General features: G+C 40.6%; 1 protein-coding gene across 2 annotated transcripts; it reads right to left on the reverse strand.

The window, feature by feature from the left end:
* Positions 1–400: 400 nt before the first annotated feature.
* Positions 401–15,843, reverse strand: gyg2 (glycogenin 2). Of its 2 annotated transcripts, none has more exons than XM_027281069.1 (9): positions 15,482–15,843; positions 13,933–14,071; positions 13,681–13,855; positions 10,641–10,803; positions 6,809–6,935; positions 5,340–5,535; positions 3,784–3,900; positions 2,298–2,429; positions 401–1,104 (listed from the first exon to the last, which is right to left on the reverse strand). In XM_027281069.1, exons 1-9 carry the CDS (start codon positions 15,486–15,488, stop codon positions 976–978), a joined length of 1,185 nt encoding a protein of 394 aa, XP_027136870.1. In that variant the 5' UTR covers positions 15,489–15,843; the 3' UTR covers positions 401–975. The 2 variants fall into 2 exon arrangements, with proteins under 2 accessions (XP_027136870.1, XP_027136869.1); XM_027281068.1 differs by having other exon boundaries at positions 401–1,107; positions 15,482–15,841.
* Between the last annotated feature and the right edge of the window lie 341 nt (positions 15,844–16,184).

Raw genomic sequence — 16,184 nt, forward strand, 5'->3', positions numbered from 1 at the left:
TAATGGAGAGCATCCGAGTGTAAACAACAAAAGTGGCATGGAGCAAAGGTGAAGAAACGACAGCAAATGAACAATTTACCTGGAATGCTTTGGGTATTTATGCTTCATCACAACATAAATCAACTATTCTTCAGCACAAACTTGGATAAGGATGAAAATATTCTATAGTTTTCTGCTTTTTTAACAAATCCCACGTGCAGAGCCAAATCAACAGTGAATCTGCCCTGTGTGTATCAAAAAGCACCAAATGTGGATTCATCCGCCGCTGAAAATAGTCCCAGACAAATGCGCAATTTCCTGAGGTTTATTAAAAACTACAGTGAGCAGTTTTAGGAAGTTATTCAGCTTTTTTAAATTAAAAATTTTAAATAAAATCTGAAACTTTACACTGTGGGCTGTTTCTAAAGATTTATGTCTTCATTAGGGAACAATGGGCTTGGAGCTTGGAGCCACAGACATGGTTTGTTTTGTTGGTTTGGGTCTTCACATGGTATTTATTAACAAAAAAAATAAATCCAGAATAACATTAGCCTTTATCCTTTAAGTTAGCCATTAGCTGCTGTTAACTTTATATGGCACAACTGAAATTCCTCTCGACAAAAAGAAAAGCACAGTTCTGTAGAATCATGTTTACTGACATCCACCAAGACATTTTCAACAGTACACAAAAAACCAAACAATTCTGGTTAAAAGTGGTTCAGTCCATATGTTTCAGTCCCCAGGTCAGTCTCATAGTCCCCATGTGGGTGACTGAATATACACCGCTCTCAGTCCTATCATTGTACTACTACCACTTTGTGCCAGAAGTCTTTGAAACTCTGCCTTTGAAATACATAAATCAGTCAAATCAAGACATGACAGTCTAGAAAATCAGTCCAGCTATTCACTGGGTGCAGACTAAACTCTACCTCAGAGGAAATGAAACTGAGCTAAAGGGCAGAGGTCGGTTTGGGGTTGCAGAGTCCTGTGTGGGATTTATAAATCCAGGAAGCGGTCCAGCATCCTCTGGATGTTGTCGAAGGCATCTCTGCCCATGTAGTCAACCTGCCCGGCCTCCCACAGCCTGCGATGCTCCAGACGCTCCGTCTCCGTGTCTGCGGCCTTCTGCTATGATAAAATGGGGGAAAAAAACTAATCAGTCTTCTTGTGAATTCATCACAAGAAACATCAATTCAGGCTGAACTCTAGCTTCCAGTTTCAAACTCTCAGAATGTGCAGTTGAGCATAAAACATTTCACAATTGGTAGATATTGTGAGTTATAGTTATTATTCATTATACACGCTCAACTCTGATCTGTGTTCAGGTTTAAGACATCCATGCTGAGCTAGAAAACGACATCATTCACTCAGATTTCTTTTGACAAAACCTTGATGATGATAGGATTTGACCCCGAGTACTTTAAAGATAACTCTAAATGTTTTAATGCCCGACACACACCACAAAACACCTCCCGCTGTAAAAAATACAGTTACAGTTAAACTACCCAATACACACAGTGTATAAAGTTGTTCAAACTGGCTCCAACTTAACATTAAAATACAGCTTCAATGTTAATGAATCACTCTTATACTTGAAATACTTTGAGGTGGCTTTTACTTAAAGCAGCTAACAAGGACATTCTGTGTTGATTCTGGCGCCCCCCTGTGGACAAACGCAGTAGTGCTCCCAACTCTTTTAATCTGATTTATTGGAATCCAACCAAATTTGACCCGGCTTTGGGAATAACTACGTATAACTATGTCATTCTTCTCGCTTATGGTCTTGTTTATATACGTCATATCAAGGCATTACTATTAAAATGAGACTGTTTCATAACCAGCTGAAAGCTGGCCTTGACTACTGTTGCTATGTGAACAAGCCAGTCAGCGCAGAAAGTCAGAATGGCCAAAATTTTGTTGTTGCAGTTTGGACCAAAACATTTGCTGACTTCATTTCAAAGTTTCCCAGAATCCTAAATCGATTCAAGCTACAGACTGCTATCAGTTTTCTAGACAGCGTAATCTCCAGCTTCAGCTAGTCATTAGGGGTGCATAGGATGAAATATTAAGTTGGATGAAAGTTTTCATACCAAAATGCACTTTGGGAAACATAACTTCTTTACTTTGTGTTTCTATGTGCACAATCTTCAATTATTATGTATTATTGTGTATTATTTCCACCTTTATCGTCTATTCCAAAATGAACCCTGGACACCTGAAATAACTTCAGCCACTCTATTAAATGCACCAATGAGTTGAAGATGCCAGTTATGGAGATATTATCACATGTATTTTTATATTTTGGGTGGTTTACATACAGGGTGTGTTCCAGTGTCTGAGGCTTCACCGCTGACCTCCACCCCCTCTGCTCCTAAAGGTGTGTCCTGGATCTCTGTCTCCTCAGGTGTTCTTGACTCTTCCTCCAAGGGTGTGGTATCTGTGTGGGAACACTACACACACAGTCATAGTCATGAATGCACTACGGCATCTGCTGTACGCTAACACAACAGTAACAGAGGCTCTGCTTCATTCTCGCTGTGGAGCGGCTGATAACACCGTGATGTACTGCGTGTTCATGGGTGTTGTCAAACTGGAGGGCGTGTGTCTGTACGGGCTAATCTTACAAGCTTGTATAAACACAATACATCAAGTTGAAATGAATTAAACAAATGACAGAAATGCAATGAGAAGCTCAGAGGCCTGTGGCAGATAATAGGCTCCGTGTCCCTGTGTTCTGTTTCCTTTTTCTTTTTTTTCTGCCGGAGTCAAATGCAGTCAAGCAGAAATTCTCATAAATTAACAGTCTCATCTACTGGAACTAACAAGAGGCACTTGAGCTGCCTAATAACCCCCCATAATAATCGCCATGATATATTATAAACACAAACAGCTATACTAGAAAGGTCATTCATTAAGCTAATTCATGGATTGATTAGCAAATATTTCTATTGACTGCTTACTTTGCTTCATAGAATATGCATGACTTTGAATGAACTCTGTGTTTAACAGTGTTGTTTTTAAAGGCACATCCCAGCACCTATCTCGATCATCATCCATCTCTATACTGTGCCAAGTGACATTGTGGATTCAACTCCGGAGCCCAAATACACCCACCAGCTCCACCCAGAACACTGGTGTTTTCAGATAGTTTGGCTAAAGAGGTCGAAATAAGTGAAATCACCTGAGTGTGTCTACCACAATTGAGTAGGGCCAATGACTGTGACATGGAGCCAACATGGGCCAAAGGTGCAGTTCCTCGAATGGCCACTTGGCAATGCAGGACTACCAAGATGGTTGAGCTATCACAATGAACTTCACACCGTCTTCTTAGAAACCTGTGGTTAATGTCATGGATACTACGACTGTGTTTTATACAGTCTATGTGGCCTTGCATTAGCTGATTTTTGGTTAATTAAGAATGTAAGTCCAATATCAACTCTTTCGTTTAGCTCTGCTTTGGTCTCCACCCACTCCTGAGGCTAAATGCTCCACTTTGTTCAAGCTTGCTGCTTCTGCTGGAAGTAAGGTTTGTGCAGTTCAACCAAAACAATGAGGTATAAAGTGTTCAGTAGATGTGGAGAACTGTAGATTCAGTGATCTTTGAATTTTGCCACTACAGGTGATTTAAACCAGTGTTAATACATTAATTTGTGCCCATTATAATTTTGGACTGGTGAGTTTTTATTCAGTTTTATACAAATTTATGCAGCAAAATGCTTGAAAATGTGAGGTAATCTGCTTGGAAGCACATACACATAAAGATGTGATAAGGTAACAGCCCAGTGTTTTGGTGTCTCATCTTACCGTCTCCGGTTCAGACGGTGAATGAAGCCTCTCAGAAGGGGTTGAAAAATGTGGCAGCAGTGAACTGGAGCCATCCAATGTTTCTCTAAATGGCATCTTGGCTTCTCGTTCTTGGATCTGCAAAACAAGGGAGAATGTTGAGTGTCGGGACGACAACCAATACCAAGACTGGGCAGCCATGAGTCTGGTTTGGTTGCCAGTCTGCATGTCTAAACGCCAGCCAAACTGTGTCGCAGCTTATGTGACTGTTAAACAAAAAGCTCGACTAAAGAGGGGGAAGTCATCAGTGAAAATGTGCCGCCTGAGTGTTTGGAACAGAACAGAACTCACCATTTTTAGCTGTGCATTACAATGAAACTATTGGTGACACTGTATTTTACAGGCCTCGTAATTCGCTACATTTGTCTGAAAAGTTTCTGGTCTTAATAGACGTATTCAAATTACTTGTCTTTTTGTTGGACCAACACGGTAAAACCCAAAAACACTGAATCTAAGATGATATAAAATAGATAAATGAAATGTGACAAATCACTTTAGCCACTGCAGCCCACAGGTTTACACCAAATCGTACCCACCTGCCAAATCCCACTTTAACACCTGGGCTGGGGTAATTTGAGCTAAAAGGCCTGGGGGGAAGCTGAGCCCTAACCCTAACAATCTAAATACACCACATCCTTAAATATATGCACATATTTGAGTTGGATACGTTAGTGTCATGCCCTCACTTTAGAGACGCCTCAAGCAAAAAACTGTCTCGACTCCATTCATACGACGGTTCTTGAACTTACTGTGCAATGAAGTACAGACAATAGGGATGACAAATTGGTTCACTTCCAATTAATTAATGCTGTTTCATTTCTAGTGCAACCATCAGACTATTTTAATAAGAGCACAGCAGGTCAGCTCAATATATTAAATGTATCCACAGGCAAACACAGTGTGGAGAAACAGTTTCCAATGATACAAGAACAGCCCCACAGTCTTTATCAGCAGACATGGTTAGAGATGGTTCAGTTGTGGTCACATGAACAAGCATTAAGGTAATGTCATACGTCCTAGTCGATGACCAGAATGATGATAACAGAGCTTTCGTCATGACATCTAAGCAAATCACTTATTATTGTAGGAAAACCACAGTTGTTACAGGTACATGAAATATGTGTTGCATTCCTTTTTCAGGACCCTGGTGTTATTGCAATGTATTGGCATCCTGGAACACCCCAGTCAAATTCTGAGTATGCAGTTTTAAGAGATGGAACTATTTATTGAGTTCATGTTTCCTCATGGGTCCTTATTTAAAGATAGATTTCGTCACATACTCACTGGACGACCATAAATCCTGCTCTTCCTTTCGATGGTAAGATGATGTTCAAGTCGCAATAGAAGAACCATTCACCATTAAATGTTTTATGACTATGGAATTAAATCTTCTATTATACAAGATGAGACATGCAGTCAGAGCATCAGGACATGATGTGACTTGATGAATCACAACAACTAATAATGTTCAGAATCAGACAGGAGATAAAGACTTCAGATCACGTAGATGTTCGTACCTGCTGCGGTTTCTCAGAGTCTTGACTGAACTGTTCCCCTAGTGGAGAGGACGATGTTGAGTGACTGAGGTATTCTTTCCACCACAGAGATACAAACTGTTCCATGATGTGTGAGTGGCTGTCACCCTTCTGACTGCCGGAGCTCCAGGGTTTCATCGCTCCTAAGAAATGGACGATCTTTGCATTGCGGCCAAACCTGCAGGAACAAAATGATCCATCATGGTTGTGCAGGGTATACATCGAAACAGTTCAGCAGGTGGAGGGTAAGAAGAAAGACTGAAAGCCACAAAGTGTTTGCACTCTTATATATAAACTATACACACCTTTATAGTCTATATATACTATAGACAACTTTATAGTCTATATATACTATAGACAACTTTACAGGCTCTTGACTCTGTTTTTATGTCCCAGTATTTTTATCTGTTATCCGTTTTGACTTGTTTTCTACTGCACTTCAAACTAATTTCCTTTTATAAAATAAAATATATCAAAGAAGCATCTGTCCTAAGGTGTTTTCAACTGAAGAGAAGGTGACGAATCGTCCAAACAAAATGGTTCAGCTTTTTACTAAAGTAAAGAGTCATGAAGTTAATCTTTTATGAATCTAATGAAGGTTCCCTGAGATTTCTGAGGTCAGTTAGAGGCTGAGTTATCACACACACACACACACACACACACACTGATGATGATGATGATATCTGTAGTTTGCACAAGTCTATGAATGCATCCCTCCCTTATGTAAGACACTCAAAGTCATTGTTAGACATATCATATTTAATATGACCATGTCCTGAGAGTTTGTCTTTCAGAATCTCACAAGATATTTTGCACCTGAAAACGAGTTCTGAACACTTTCTACTCCTGTTTTGTTACCCTTCCCAACAATCTACAGAGAAGCTCAAACATCAGTGGTGTGATTTCACAAGTAAGGCACTTGTAGTATGTACTTGGTTCAGCTGAAATGACCTTCTATGTCTTACTATACTATAGTGTGCTGGAAACCTCTTCCCAAAGCTAAGTTGCTGTAGGGGGCAGTCTTTTCTCTGGTCCTAATAAAATCCCAACAGTCCAGCTCAATGATGGAGATACTGTGTTATAGGAGGCTCCCTCCATCTGGCCAGCTAATCACCCTACTGTGTGTTTCCCTCCCTCTCCACCTCAAGCTGGTGGTGAGAGTGCTACACATTGATGGTGGTTAAGGCGAGTTTCTCCCTTCACTGCACTTTGAGTATCTAAGATAAAAGACTGTATTAATGTAACGCATTATTGCTTATTGGAAAGTATAGTTTTTATAGAAGAAGACAGAAATAATGGCCATAACATCTATGTGGTGGTAATATTTTATAGTAAGGGTGCATGAATGATCATGACTTGACTTGTGTAAACAGAGTAGAAAGTATAATGGACAGAGGTGGAGGTGGAGGTGGAGGTGGAGGTGGAGGTGGAGGCGGTGCGGACGCACTCACTGTTGGAAAGCAGGGAGGTAGCTGTAGAAGGAGCTGCTGCTCAGGTTGTAGACAAACGGCAGATGTTTACTGATGTCTTCCAACGGCCAGCTGCTGAAGAAGCTGTTCAACAAGCCCTGGTCCCCTCCTGACAGCAACCGATATATGAGAATAACAATTTGTATAAATAATACAGCACTCTATTCTTAAATCTGTTTGTCTCTATGTCCTGTGAGTAAATCTGATGTTTGCTGCTTGAGTCTTGCTTCTGGAAATCTGACCAACAAAACAAACAGGAAGGTTTGTGGTTCTGTTTTTATAGAACATGATGACTGACGACAATCATGATCCTGAACTGTTTAAGTCTAATAAGTCAAAGTCTCTGTAACATCCTCTTCATCAGTAACATCAGATTCATAACTCACATTCAGCCTGAGTAGACATGAAACTCATCATCTTGTAAAGCACTTTTTAAGCCTGCATTCATAGATCCGTTGGTCACTAGGGAGCAGATGATAGCGAGAATGATGCACTGTGTAATCAGTTTTCAAGCTAAAGTTGGCATGTGTGTGTTTATTCACACATTTACTGGAGTCATTTGGCATCCACTTGATGAATCTAAAGCCCTGTTCAAACTGTAAGAATTGCAGAGGTCGTCTGAGATCTTAATACCATGCAAAACTGCCATATCTGTAATTTTTGTAACAAAAGTTCCACAAATTATCCGCCATATTTTACAAAACGCAGAGGTCTTGTAATAATATTAGTCCCATCTGAGTTTGCAGCAGTGATTTAGGGTTCAGGGTTTTTTTTTGTATAGCTTTCTCTGCACTGATCTGCCTCTTTCAAGGTGTGATGATTATGGAGGCAACGTTAGTAATTACAAATGACAGTTTTGACAGTTGTGGTTGTAAAACTAGCGGCCTCCTGCAGCATGTAGACCTACTGCAGAGCAGAAGAGCAAAATCTCGAAAGATGATAAGACAGATGACGTGTCCAGTTTCAATGCGCTACATGAAACAAAGACATAAGGGATAATTTCTAGGGCTGTCAATCGATTAAAAAAAATTTACTAATTAATTGCAAAAATTTCTGTAATTAATCACGATTAATCTATCAATAAATGTATCAATAAATTAAATGCATTTTTCTGAGACTGAAGCTTATAATGAACATGTATTTATGTAAAATGATCAAATTAATGTAGAATAAACACAGAGAAAGTATATTTAAATTCATTCATTTTATTGGCTTAACGTGCACATATGCACAGTGCAAACATAAAAAAGCCAGAATGAGGAAATATACTGACGAGTGCCACACTCCTGTAGTGTAGACAGGGTGTTTTGCTTTGAGGTGATATGTTAAAGTCATGTTACTTCTGTGGAATTTAAATTCGGATTTGCAAACTGTGCAAATTGCCTTGTTTTTGTCCAACGAGCCATCGGGCAACTTTTTAAAATGAAATGTTCCCCCCTAAAAGTCCTTATCCATCTTTCCGCCATAGACTCTCCTTTAGTTAGAATAGATCATAGACATATATACATAGACTCTCCTTTAGTTAGGATAGATCCGGGGTTCCCAACCCGCGGACCGCGGTCCGGATCCGGACCGGATCGCCATATCATCCGGACCCGAGATTAATTGTAGAATTTTTTTTTTTTGACAGGCGAGTCTATTTCATGCCGTAACTTACTTTTCCCTATCAAGCACTGCACTGAGCAAGCATTGGAAGGTACCAACCAATCGTGTGAGAGTCATACTACCCATGTGATTCTGTCTAGCCAATGAAATCGCCACCTTGAATTCAGAGCGAGGTGCTATGAGTGAGTCTCTGTACGAGACAGTCAGTCGGAAATTAAACCCCCGCATGGTCATGGCCCGCGATGGAATTGTCAGAAAAAAAATTGGCCCGGGTCCAAACTTACTTGCCGACCCCTGGGATAGATCATAGACATATATACATAGACTCTCCTTTAGTTAGGATAGATCATAGACATATATACATAGACTCTCCTTTAGTTAGGATAGATCATAGACATATACACATAGACGCCTCATTGAGCAGGTTGGTCCGTTGCTGCGATACGTTAACGTGTCCGCCATATTGGATGTGGCAGATCTGCCCGTAAACTAAAACAAGCAGGGCCGGTTTTAGCTATGGGCAATGTGGGGACCCCCAGGGCAGTCTCCGCGTTAATTTTGACAGCACATTAAATTATAACGCGTTAATTTTGACAGCCACTATTAGTTGCTGTCAAAATTAACGCGTTAATTTGTCGATTAATTTGAAAGAATTAACGCGTTAAAAAAAATTAACGCAATTAACGCGATTTTGTTTACTTCTGGTGGCGGCCGCCATTTTGGATGTGGCAAAGTAGAGCTTTGTTTCCCAGATATATTAGTGTGTGTGTGTGAATGGGTGTATAAGAGGCATTAACTTAAAGCCCTCACGGAGACTGCGCCCTGGGCGGTCGTCCACATTGCCCATAGCTAAAACCGGCCCTGCTTGTTTTAGTTTACGGCAGATCTGCCACATCCAATATGGCGGACAGGTTAACGTATCGCCAGCAACGGACCAACCTGCTCAGTGAGGCGTCTGTGTAATATGTCTATGACTATCCTAACTAAAGGAGAGTCTGTGCATATGTCTATGATCTATCCTAACTAAAGGAGAGCTGTGCTATATGTCTAGATCTATCCTAACTAAAGGAGAGTCTGTGCATATATGTCTATGATCTATCCTAACTAAAGGAGAGTCTGTATATATATGTCTATGATCTATCCTAACTAAAGGAGAGTCTGTGCATATATGTCTATGATCTATCCTAACTAAAGGAGAGTCTGTGCATATATGTCTATGATCTATCCTAACTAAAGGAGAGTCGTGTATATATGGTGGACTATCCTAAACAAAGGAGAGTCTGTGCATATATGTCTGATTCTATCCTAACTAAAGGAGAGTCTGTGCATATATGTCTATGATCTATCCTAACTAAAGGAGAGTCTGTGCATATATGTCTATGATCTATCCTAACTAAAGGAGAGTCTGTGTATATATGTCTATGATCTATCCTAACTAAAGGAGAGTCTGTGCATATATGTCTATGATCTATCCTAACTAAAGGAGAGTCTGTGGTGTAAAGATGGATAAGGACGGACTTTTAGGGGGAACATTTCATTTTAAAAAGTTGCCCGACAGCTCGTTGGACAAAAACAAGGCAATTTGCACAGTTTGCAAAGCCGAATTTAAATTCCACAGAAGTAACATGACTTTAACATATCACCACTAAGCACTAGTAATTTCATAATCGAACGAGGTCCAAAGTCCAGTATTCTTTCAACCTCCACCAACTCCTGAGAGACATATCTGGTTCACCAGCTCGTATTGGTCTGTTGTTTGCAACAAGGTTGATGACAGCGCTGAGACAGAACCAGAACAGTACATGTGTAGGCTGCAAAACCAAAACAATGAGCTGAAAGAGGCTAAAACGCTCTGTAGAGTTTAGACCCGCAGAGTTAGTTGTAACTCTTTAAAGTCAAGCAACTTCTTCCACATTATGAATTAGTCATGTGTTGAAATAAAAATATTGATTAGAGCAGCTTTAATGAAGCAGCAAAGTACATTAATGATAAACACTGCTCTTCTAACATACACCAAAATAAATGTTTGTACTGAACAGTAGACCACTTTTATTTTAGAAGAGCAAGAGACAGATAGAATAATAAACAATGAACAAATACATCTCTCGCCTCTTCTTTTAATTCCATATGAATGTATTCACTGGAGTTTTCAGCGTTCACAGCGTTCTCTGCTTGTTAGCCTGAACCAAGACATGCAGCCGTGTCTTACCATCAAAGCTGCCGTGCTGCAGGGCGTGATCCAGGATGCTGGCGTGGGTGCGGAGAGAAGGTCTGAAGACAAACACGCCGGAGTTGAAACAGTCAGGCCAGCCGGGATCAGGGGCTGCTGACAGCTCATCTCTCTCAAACAGTTCATCCACGTTACACAGGACCTAAGAGAGAACAGGTCCAGCAGGGGTCAAACGGGTTCATCGGATTCTGAAAGTGTGGGTAAATACATTCTGAAGGCTAAGCCGCACATTTTAGGTTGCAACTGCCAAAAGAAAACAGAGGGTCAGTTGATAAATGCAACCTTCATTGCTTCACTTATAAATCTGAATTTCCTTCAGACTATTTAAGGCACCATTACCTCAGAGAAAATGACTAATGTTATAAAGGTCCAACAGGGTCCAATTGACTTATACAAAAACAGGATTCTTGAAATAAGTAGTGTATTGGCCCGGCTTCCTCTGTCTGTGTTTAATAAAGAGAAAATGACCCACTTTCTCCTGCTTTGACAAAAGCACCAATCTCACTGCTACTTAAAAAAAGACAGAAAGAAGACCCGAGCCTTTGTTATTCTAGTCTAGTGTGCAGATAAACTTTTCAACCAATGAGACAGTCTGAGGTGACTGCAGGACTTTATACAGCGAGAGAGAGATAAGTAAAAATGTCTTAACAAAAGTTTATAGCAAGTTTTTAATGTCAGAGATTAGGGATGTAACGATGCATCGTGACACGATTAAAAATCGGTACAAATGCGTGACGACTCGCATCGGTTGACAGAAAAAATGAATCGCGATTCTTGGCGAATGGTCATACAGGCTTCCCGGCACATTGCGTGAGCGTGGCGTATTTGGTCCGTCCTGCACGCGACTTCAAACCCCACCGGGAGTGTTTCAGGAGCGAGAGCTTAGCCCACCAGACTTTGTTTACTTGCTCAGATTTGGACATTTTCCCGGTGTTTCCCTTCTAAACATGCTTCTACATGTGTAAATATGTTACGTAGTTAGTTAGTTTCACTTTTGTCTGTTGTTACGACCGGCAGTTTGCACAGGGTATTTTATTTTGAAAATCCACCGGATTCTCTTTGCTTTTTCTGTGTCTGGCTTTCGCCCGCTCGAGGTGCTCTGTGGAAATTGACACGTGCTGCTCGCAAGTTTTAATGTTTTTATTTTATTATGTACAAAAAATGGGTCATATTAGACCCTGAATAGTATGTAAGGGTTAATGAGTAATGAAATGTTTTGTATGTACTTAAGTTCCCAACTTGTAATGAAATGTTTTGTATGTACTTAAGTTCCCAACTTCATTGTAAGATTAATTTGAAGCTTTAGTTAATAAAATTATCAAATTAATTCAGTTGCTTTCATAATCTGTCTTTTTTGCAAGGGAAAAAATGTGGCTAGTGGAAATTCTGATTGGCTGGTAACTTCAGAAACTTACCAGCCACATTGGCTGGTGATCAAAAAAGTTAATTTAGAGCCCTGGTTACGCCCCCTCGTGAGCAAAAACTGCACATCACACCAGTTAACAGCAGTTTACTGTGAGATTGTTTCTAAAGAAAGGAGATATTTGTCATGTGTTTTGTTGTTTAAGATGTAAGTTGCACTTTTTATAAGAGAACACAAACTGTTTGAGAGTTTCTGTAAAGAAAGATTTTTTTTCCTACAAATAAAAAGTATAATAAATATAATAATTTTATTTGGTCATAATTTGTCTGTAGCTCATTTTGATTTTAAAAAATTGTGAAAAAATCGTATCGTGAACAAAAAATCATGACTCGACTCGAGTCGTGAGTTGAGTGTATCGTTACATCCCTATCAAAGACATTATGTCACTAAACCAGTGGTTTACAGATTTGGGTTTGGGAACCTTTTAATGCAGTAGCACATTGGATGCGCTGCCTGGTTATGGTTTGGTATTTGAATGACGTACACCTAACAAGCCGGGCAACCAGAAGCGCATTATCTCAAGTTGTTGGTAGTGTTGGAGAGGAGCTTCTCTCTGAAGAGCTGGGTCTTCAGGATCAGGTGGCAGAACTAGGCAACATTCATTGGAGGAATGCAACGGACTGAAGGTAACATATGCCTGTATAAGAACGTTCAGTTAGGCGGGTTCAGAACTGGAAACTACTAGCAATTTGAATCTAACGTGGGCTGCTACAGGTGGCCAGTGGAGCTCGATGACCTTTTGGGGTGGTTGAAAACCAGGCGCACCACAGTGTTCCGGATCATCTGAAAGGGTTTCATTGTGCAGGCTGGGAGTCATGAGATGACCACAGCCTGTATTAGAAGTTGGGTAGCGCGTAGAGTTAGGTAAGATCGGGCAACTGAGGTGACATGATTAGAGAAGGTTAGTTGGTCATCAATTATGACCCCTAAGTTTCTCGCTATCCTGGTGGGGGCAAGACATGGGGAGTCAATTGTGATGTTGATGTCATAGTGTGTAGTATTTGGCTGGGAGGACCAGCAATTCAGATTTGAAGCAGCCTGTATCCATGTACATGAGACATTGTCAGCGACTGTGGTTCAGGAGGTAGAGCAAGTCTATCCACTAATCTGCTCGGCTCCTTCAGTCTCCATGTCCAAGTGTACTTGGGCAAAATTCCTGACAACATAATCCTCTCATATTGAGGGTTTGCGGCCTAATGTGCATTTATTGTGGTGGTCCTTAACATGAAACAGTTTGGGAACCACTGATCTATACTGTTTCTCTCTTTTTCTTGATACCTCTCAAACTGAATGACATTTTGCAACCCACATACACGCATGCATACAGATACATGCATGTGTGTCAGAGCAGGTATGACCTTGAGACTCTCCTCTGTTTGCTGAGCTCAGACTTCAAACACACCGGCTCCTGCTAACATCATGTGTGCACAGATTAAACAGAGACAGAACCTTCAAGAACATGTTTGACTTCACTGAAATCACGGCATGTATGGATGACCCTTGGAAGAGTAAACACAGCATGTTGACTTATAGATATAGGTAGAAACAGAGTGATCTCTACTTTATTACATGTTGCTATATGTTCTCATGACTCACAAGTGTGTCAGCATCCAGAAAGACACATTTGCTGTACTGGGTCAGAGTCCAGCAGTGGATCTTAGTGAAGGTGACGCCGAGCTCGGGACGTCCCAGCAAGGACAGGTGGAGACGGTCCTCACTGTCCATCACATCCACCATGATGACCTCATCAAACACATTCTCAAGGGCAAGCCTGATGAGATAGAAAGACTTCAGTAGTTAGACACAGCAGTCAGCTCTCTGTTAAAGAAAAGAGGATGTGTCACCCACCTTGACTGTTCTGAGACGTTCGGGCTGACCATGACGGCGATGCTGCGAGTAGTCCCGTGACGCCTTAAACTTTTGCCGACCACTGTAGCGCCCATGCAGTACGAGTCTGTGGTGGCCAGAGTGACGAAGGCCTGTCCAGCTAGAGAGTGAGCAGGATTAGACCTATTTTCTGCATCGATATTACCATCTGCAACAACCGTAATGGACTGCAGGATGTCAAGGTCATTAAAAAATATAACAGATTAGATTTATTAAGTCATGTTAAGACTTTGAAAAAGTAAAAATCTTTACAGAAGACATGTTTAGCGCTGTTCAATCAGAATTTGATCCATTTGGTCCAAAAACCTTTAGAAAGAAAGAAGAGTCGTGGTTCTGGGTCAAGTCTTTCCTTGAATGTTACTTCACTTCCTGTCCTTGTCTTTTTCCCACCTGTTTTCTGTCACCTTTGTTTAATGAGCTAATTAGTTCCATTGTATTTAGTCCATGTGTTTTCCCTCCTGTCTGCATCTGTTCTCCAGTCCTGCATTGTTCGATCTTGGTGTTTGTTTCTTTTTTGACTGATTTCTGCTCATGAGATTTATCTTGGATGGTTGGATTGAGTTTAGCCACCTACTGTTATTGTTTTTGAAGTTATTAAAGTTATCTTTTTTCATTCTACCATCCCGTCTGCATGTCACTTTTTGAATCAAACCATAACAAGAAGAGCCGCATGAATGAATCAGCCACACTCGTCCCGCAACGGGGGAGTATATGCGGAAGATCCAGCTAACTTTATGCAGCCAACATAGTGGTACAACAATAACCCACTGTGGAACCCACAGTCTGTAGATATAAAAGTCCTGTTCTTAAGGAACAAAAACATAATGATTCTTATTTTCAGATGATTACTTACTAAGAAAACAGAGTTAAGAATTTTATATTCAATATCTGGCATATTCAGTAAATGAAGCTATTAAATTTGACACACTGGACCTTTAATTTGAATGAATTTGAATCATTTTCATGAAGTCTTTGTACCTGGACACTTTTGAGAGAATCAGAATTTGATTTTTCTTCCACTCCTACAAGAAAACTACTAATAATGAAAGCCAAACCTTCATGTTACATGACCCAAATGACTTTCCACTGCAAGGTAATAACATTTCACACCCTACTAATGCTTCTTGTGTGTGCAGTCGTGATACGTCAGAGATTCATTCTGCTGGCCTGCTGTCTGATGCAGAAGCATGTAACCTTTTGTCTGCAGCCATCTCCGGGGCTGTGTGGAGAGTGTTACATTTCAGATGGCACACAGTTTGAGCAGTGTGTGGACGGCCACCGAGTGTGAAGCTCACTACACTCGGTTTGTCCTACATTATTTAACAAGCAGAGAGAGTTATAAGCCTGTTACCAAAGCTCACTGTTGAGGCTGTGGGGTGAAGGAAGGGAAGTCTTTTATTTATTAAACTTACTTAACCTGTGCAGAGAAGGTCAAACTCAAGCCCCTCACACTAATAAAACTCAACAGTCGAGAAGTAGAATTTGATTTATATTAAATAAAGTCACCTACCTGACATTCTCAGTGTCTTAATACAAATCCTTTGACTTTACTTATTCACGAAGGCGATGGGGAATCTTCTTCACTCTGATGCAGACAGCCTCTTATACAGATGACATCTTTGCATCAGCTGATGCCGGAACCTTAAATACTGAGAGGATGAGTTACTATCTGAGGCTGCGCCTTCAAGTCACATGTGAATTCTGTTTTTATCTGTGGAGTGAAGAGTGGAACCATGTCCGCTCATCTGTTTGTTCAACTGGTCATTCAACCAGTGGAAAGTGAACTCTGCCAGGTGTTGTGCAACAGCATCAACCTTCACAAGCTGCCCTCCTGTATATTCCATCTGAACACTGCTGGAACGCTTCAAATTCCAGGTTTTTCCCTCTGATTTTCCCTCAGAGAATCTTGAGACAGCACACTTTAATTAACATCAATTTGATGTCAGGTTCAGCCAAAAATGCTCGTCTTCATCTGCGGTCCCTGGGCGGGATTCTGTTACACATTAAAGGAAACAAACAAGCAGACACGTGGGCAAACAGAGGACGACAAAAAAAAAGCACATACTGTAGTAAGATACAGCATGAATGAAAACAAAGCTCATGAAATCTGTTATAGACACATGCACACATATATGACAATCAGACATCACAAATTTGTTTAAATTATAAGTTAAATATGAGAAAAATGGAAGGTACTGCAGATAGTCTCCTAG

Source organism: Larimichthys crocea, chromosome VIII (assembly GCF_000972845.2).
Source record: "Larimichthys crocea isolate SSNF chromosome VIII, L_crocea_2.0, whole genome shotgun sequence".
NCBI classification, from domain to species: Eukaryota; Metazoa; Chordata; class Actinopteri; family Sciaenidae; genus Larimichthys; species Larimichthys crocea.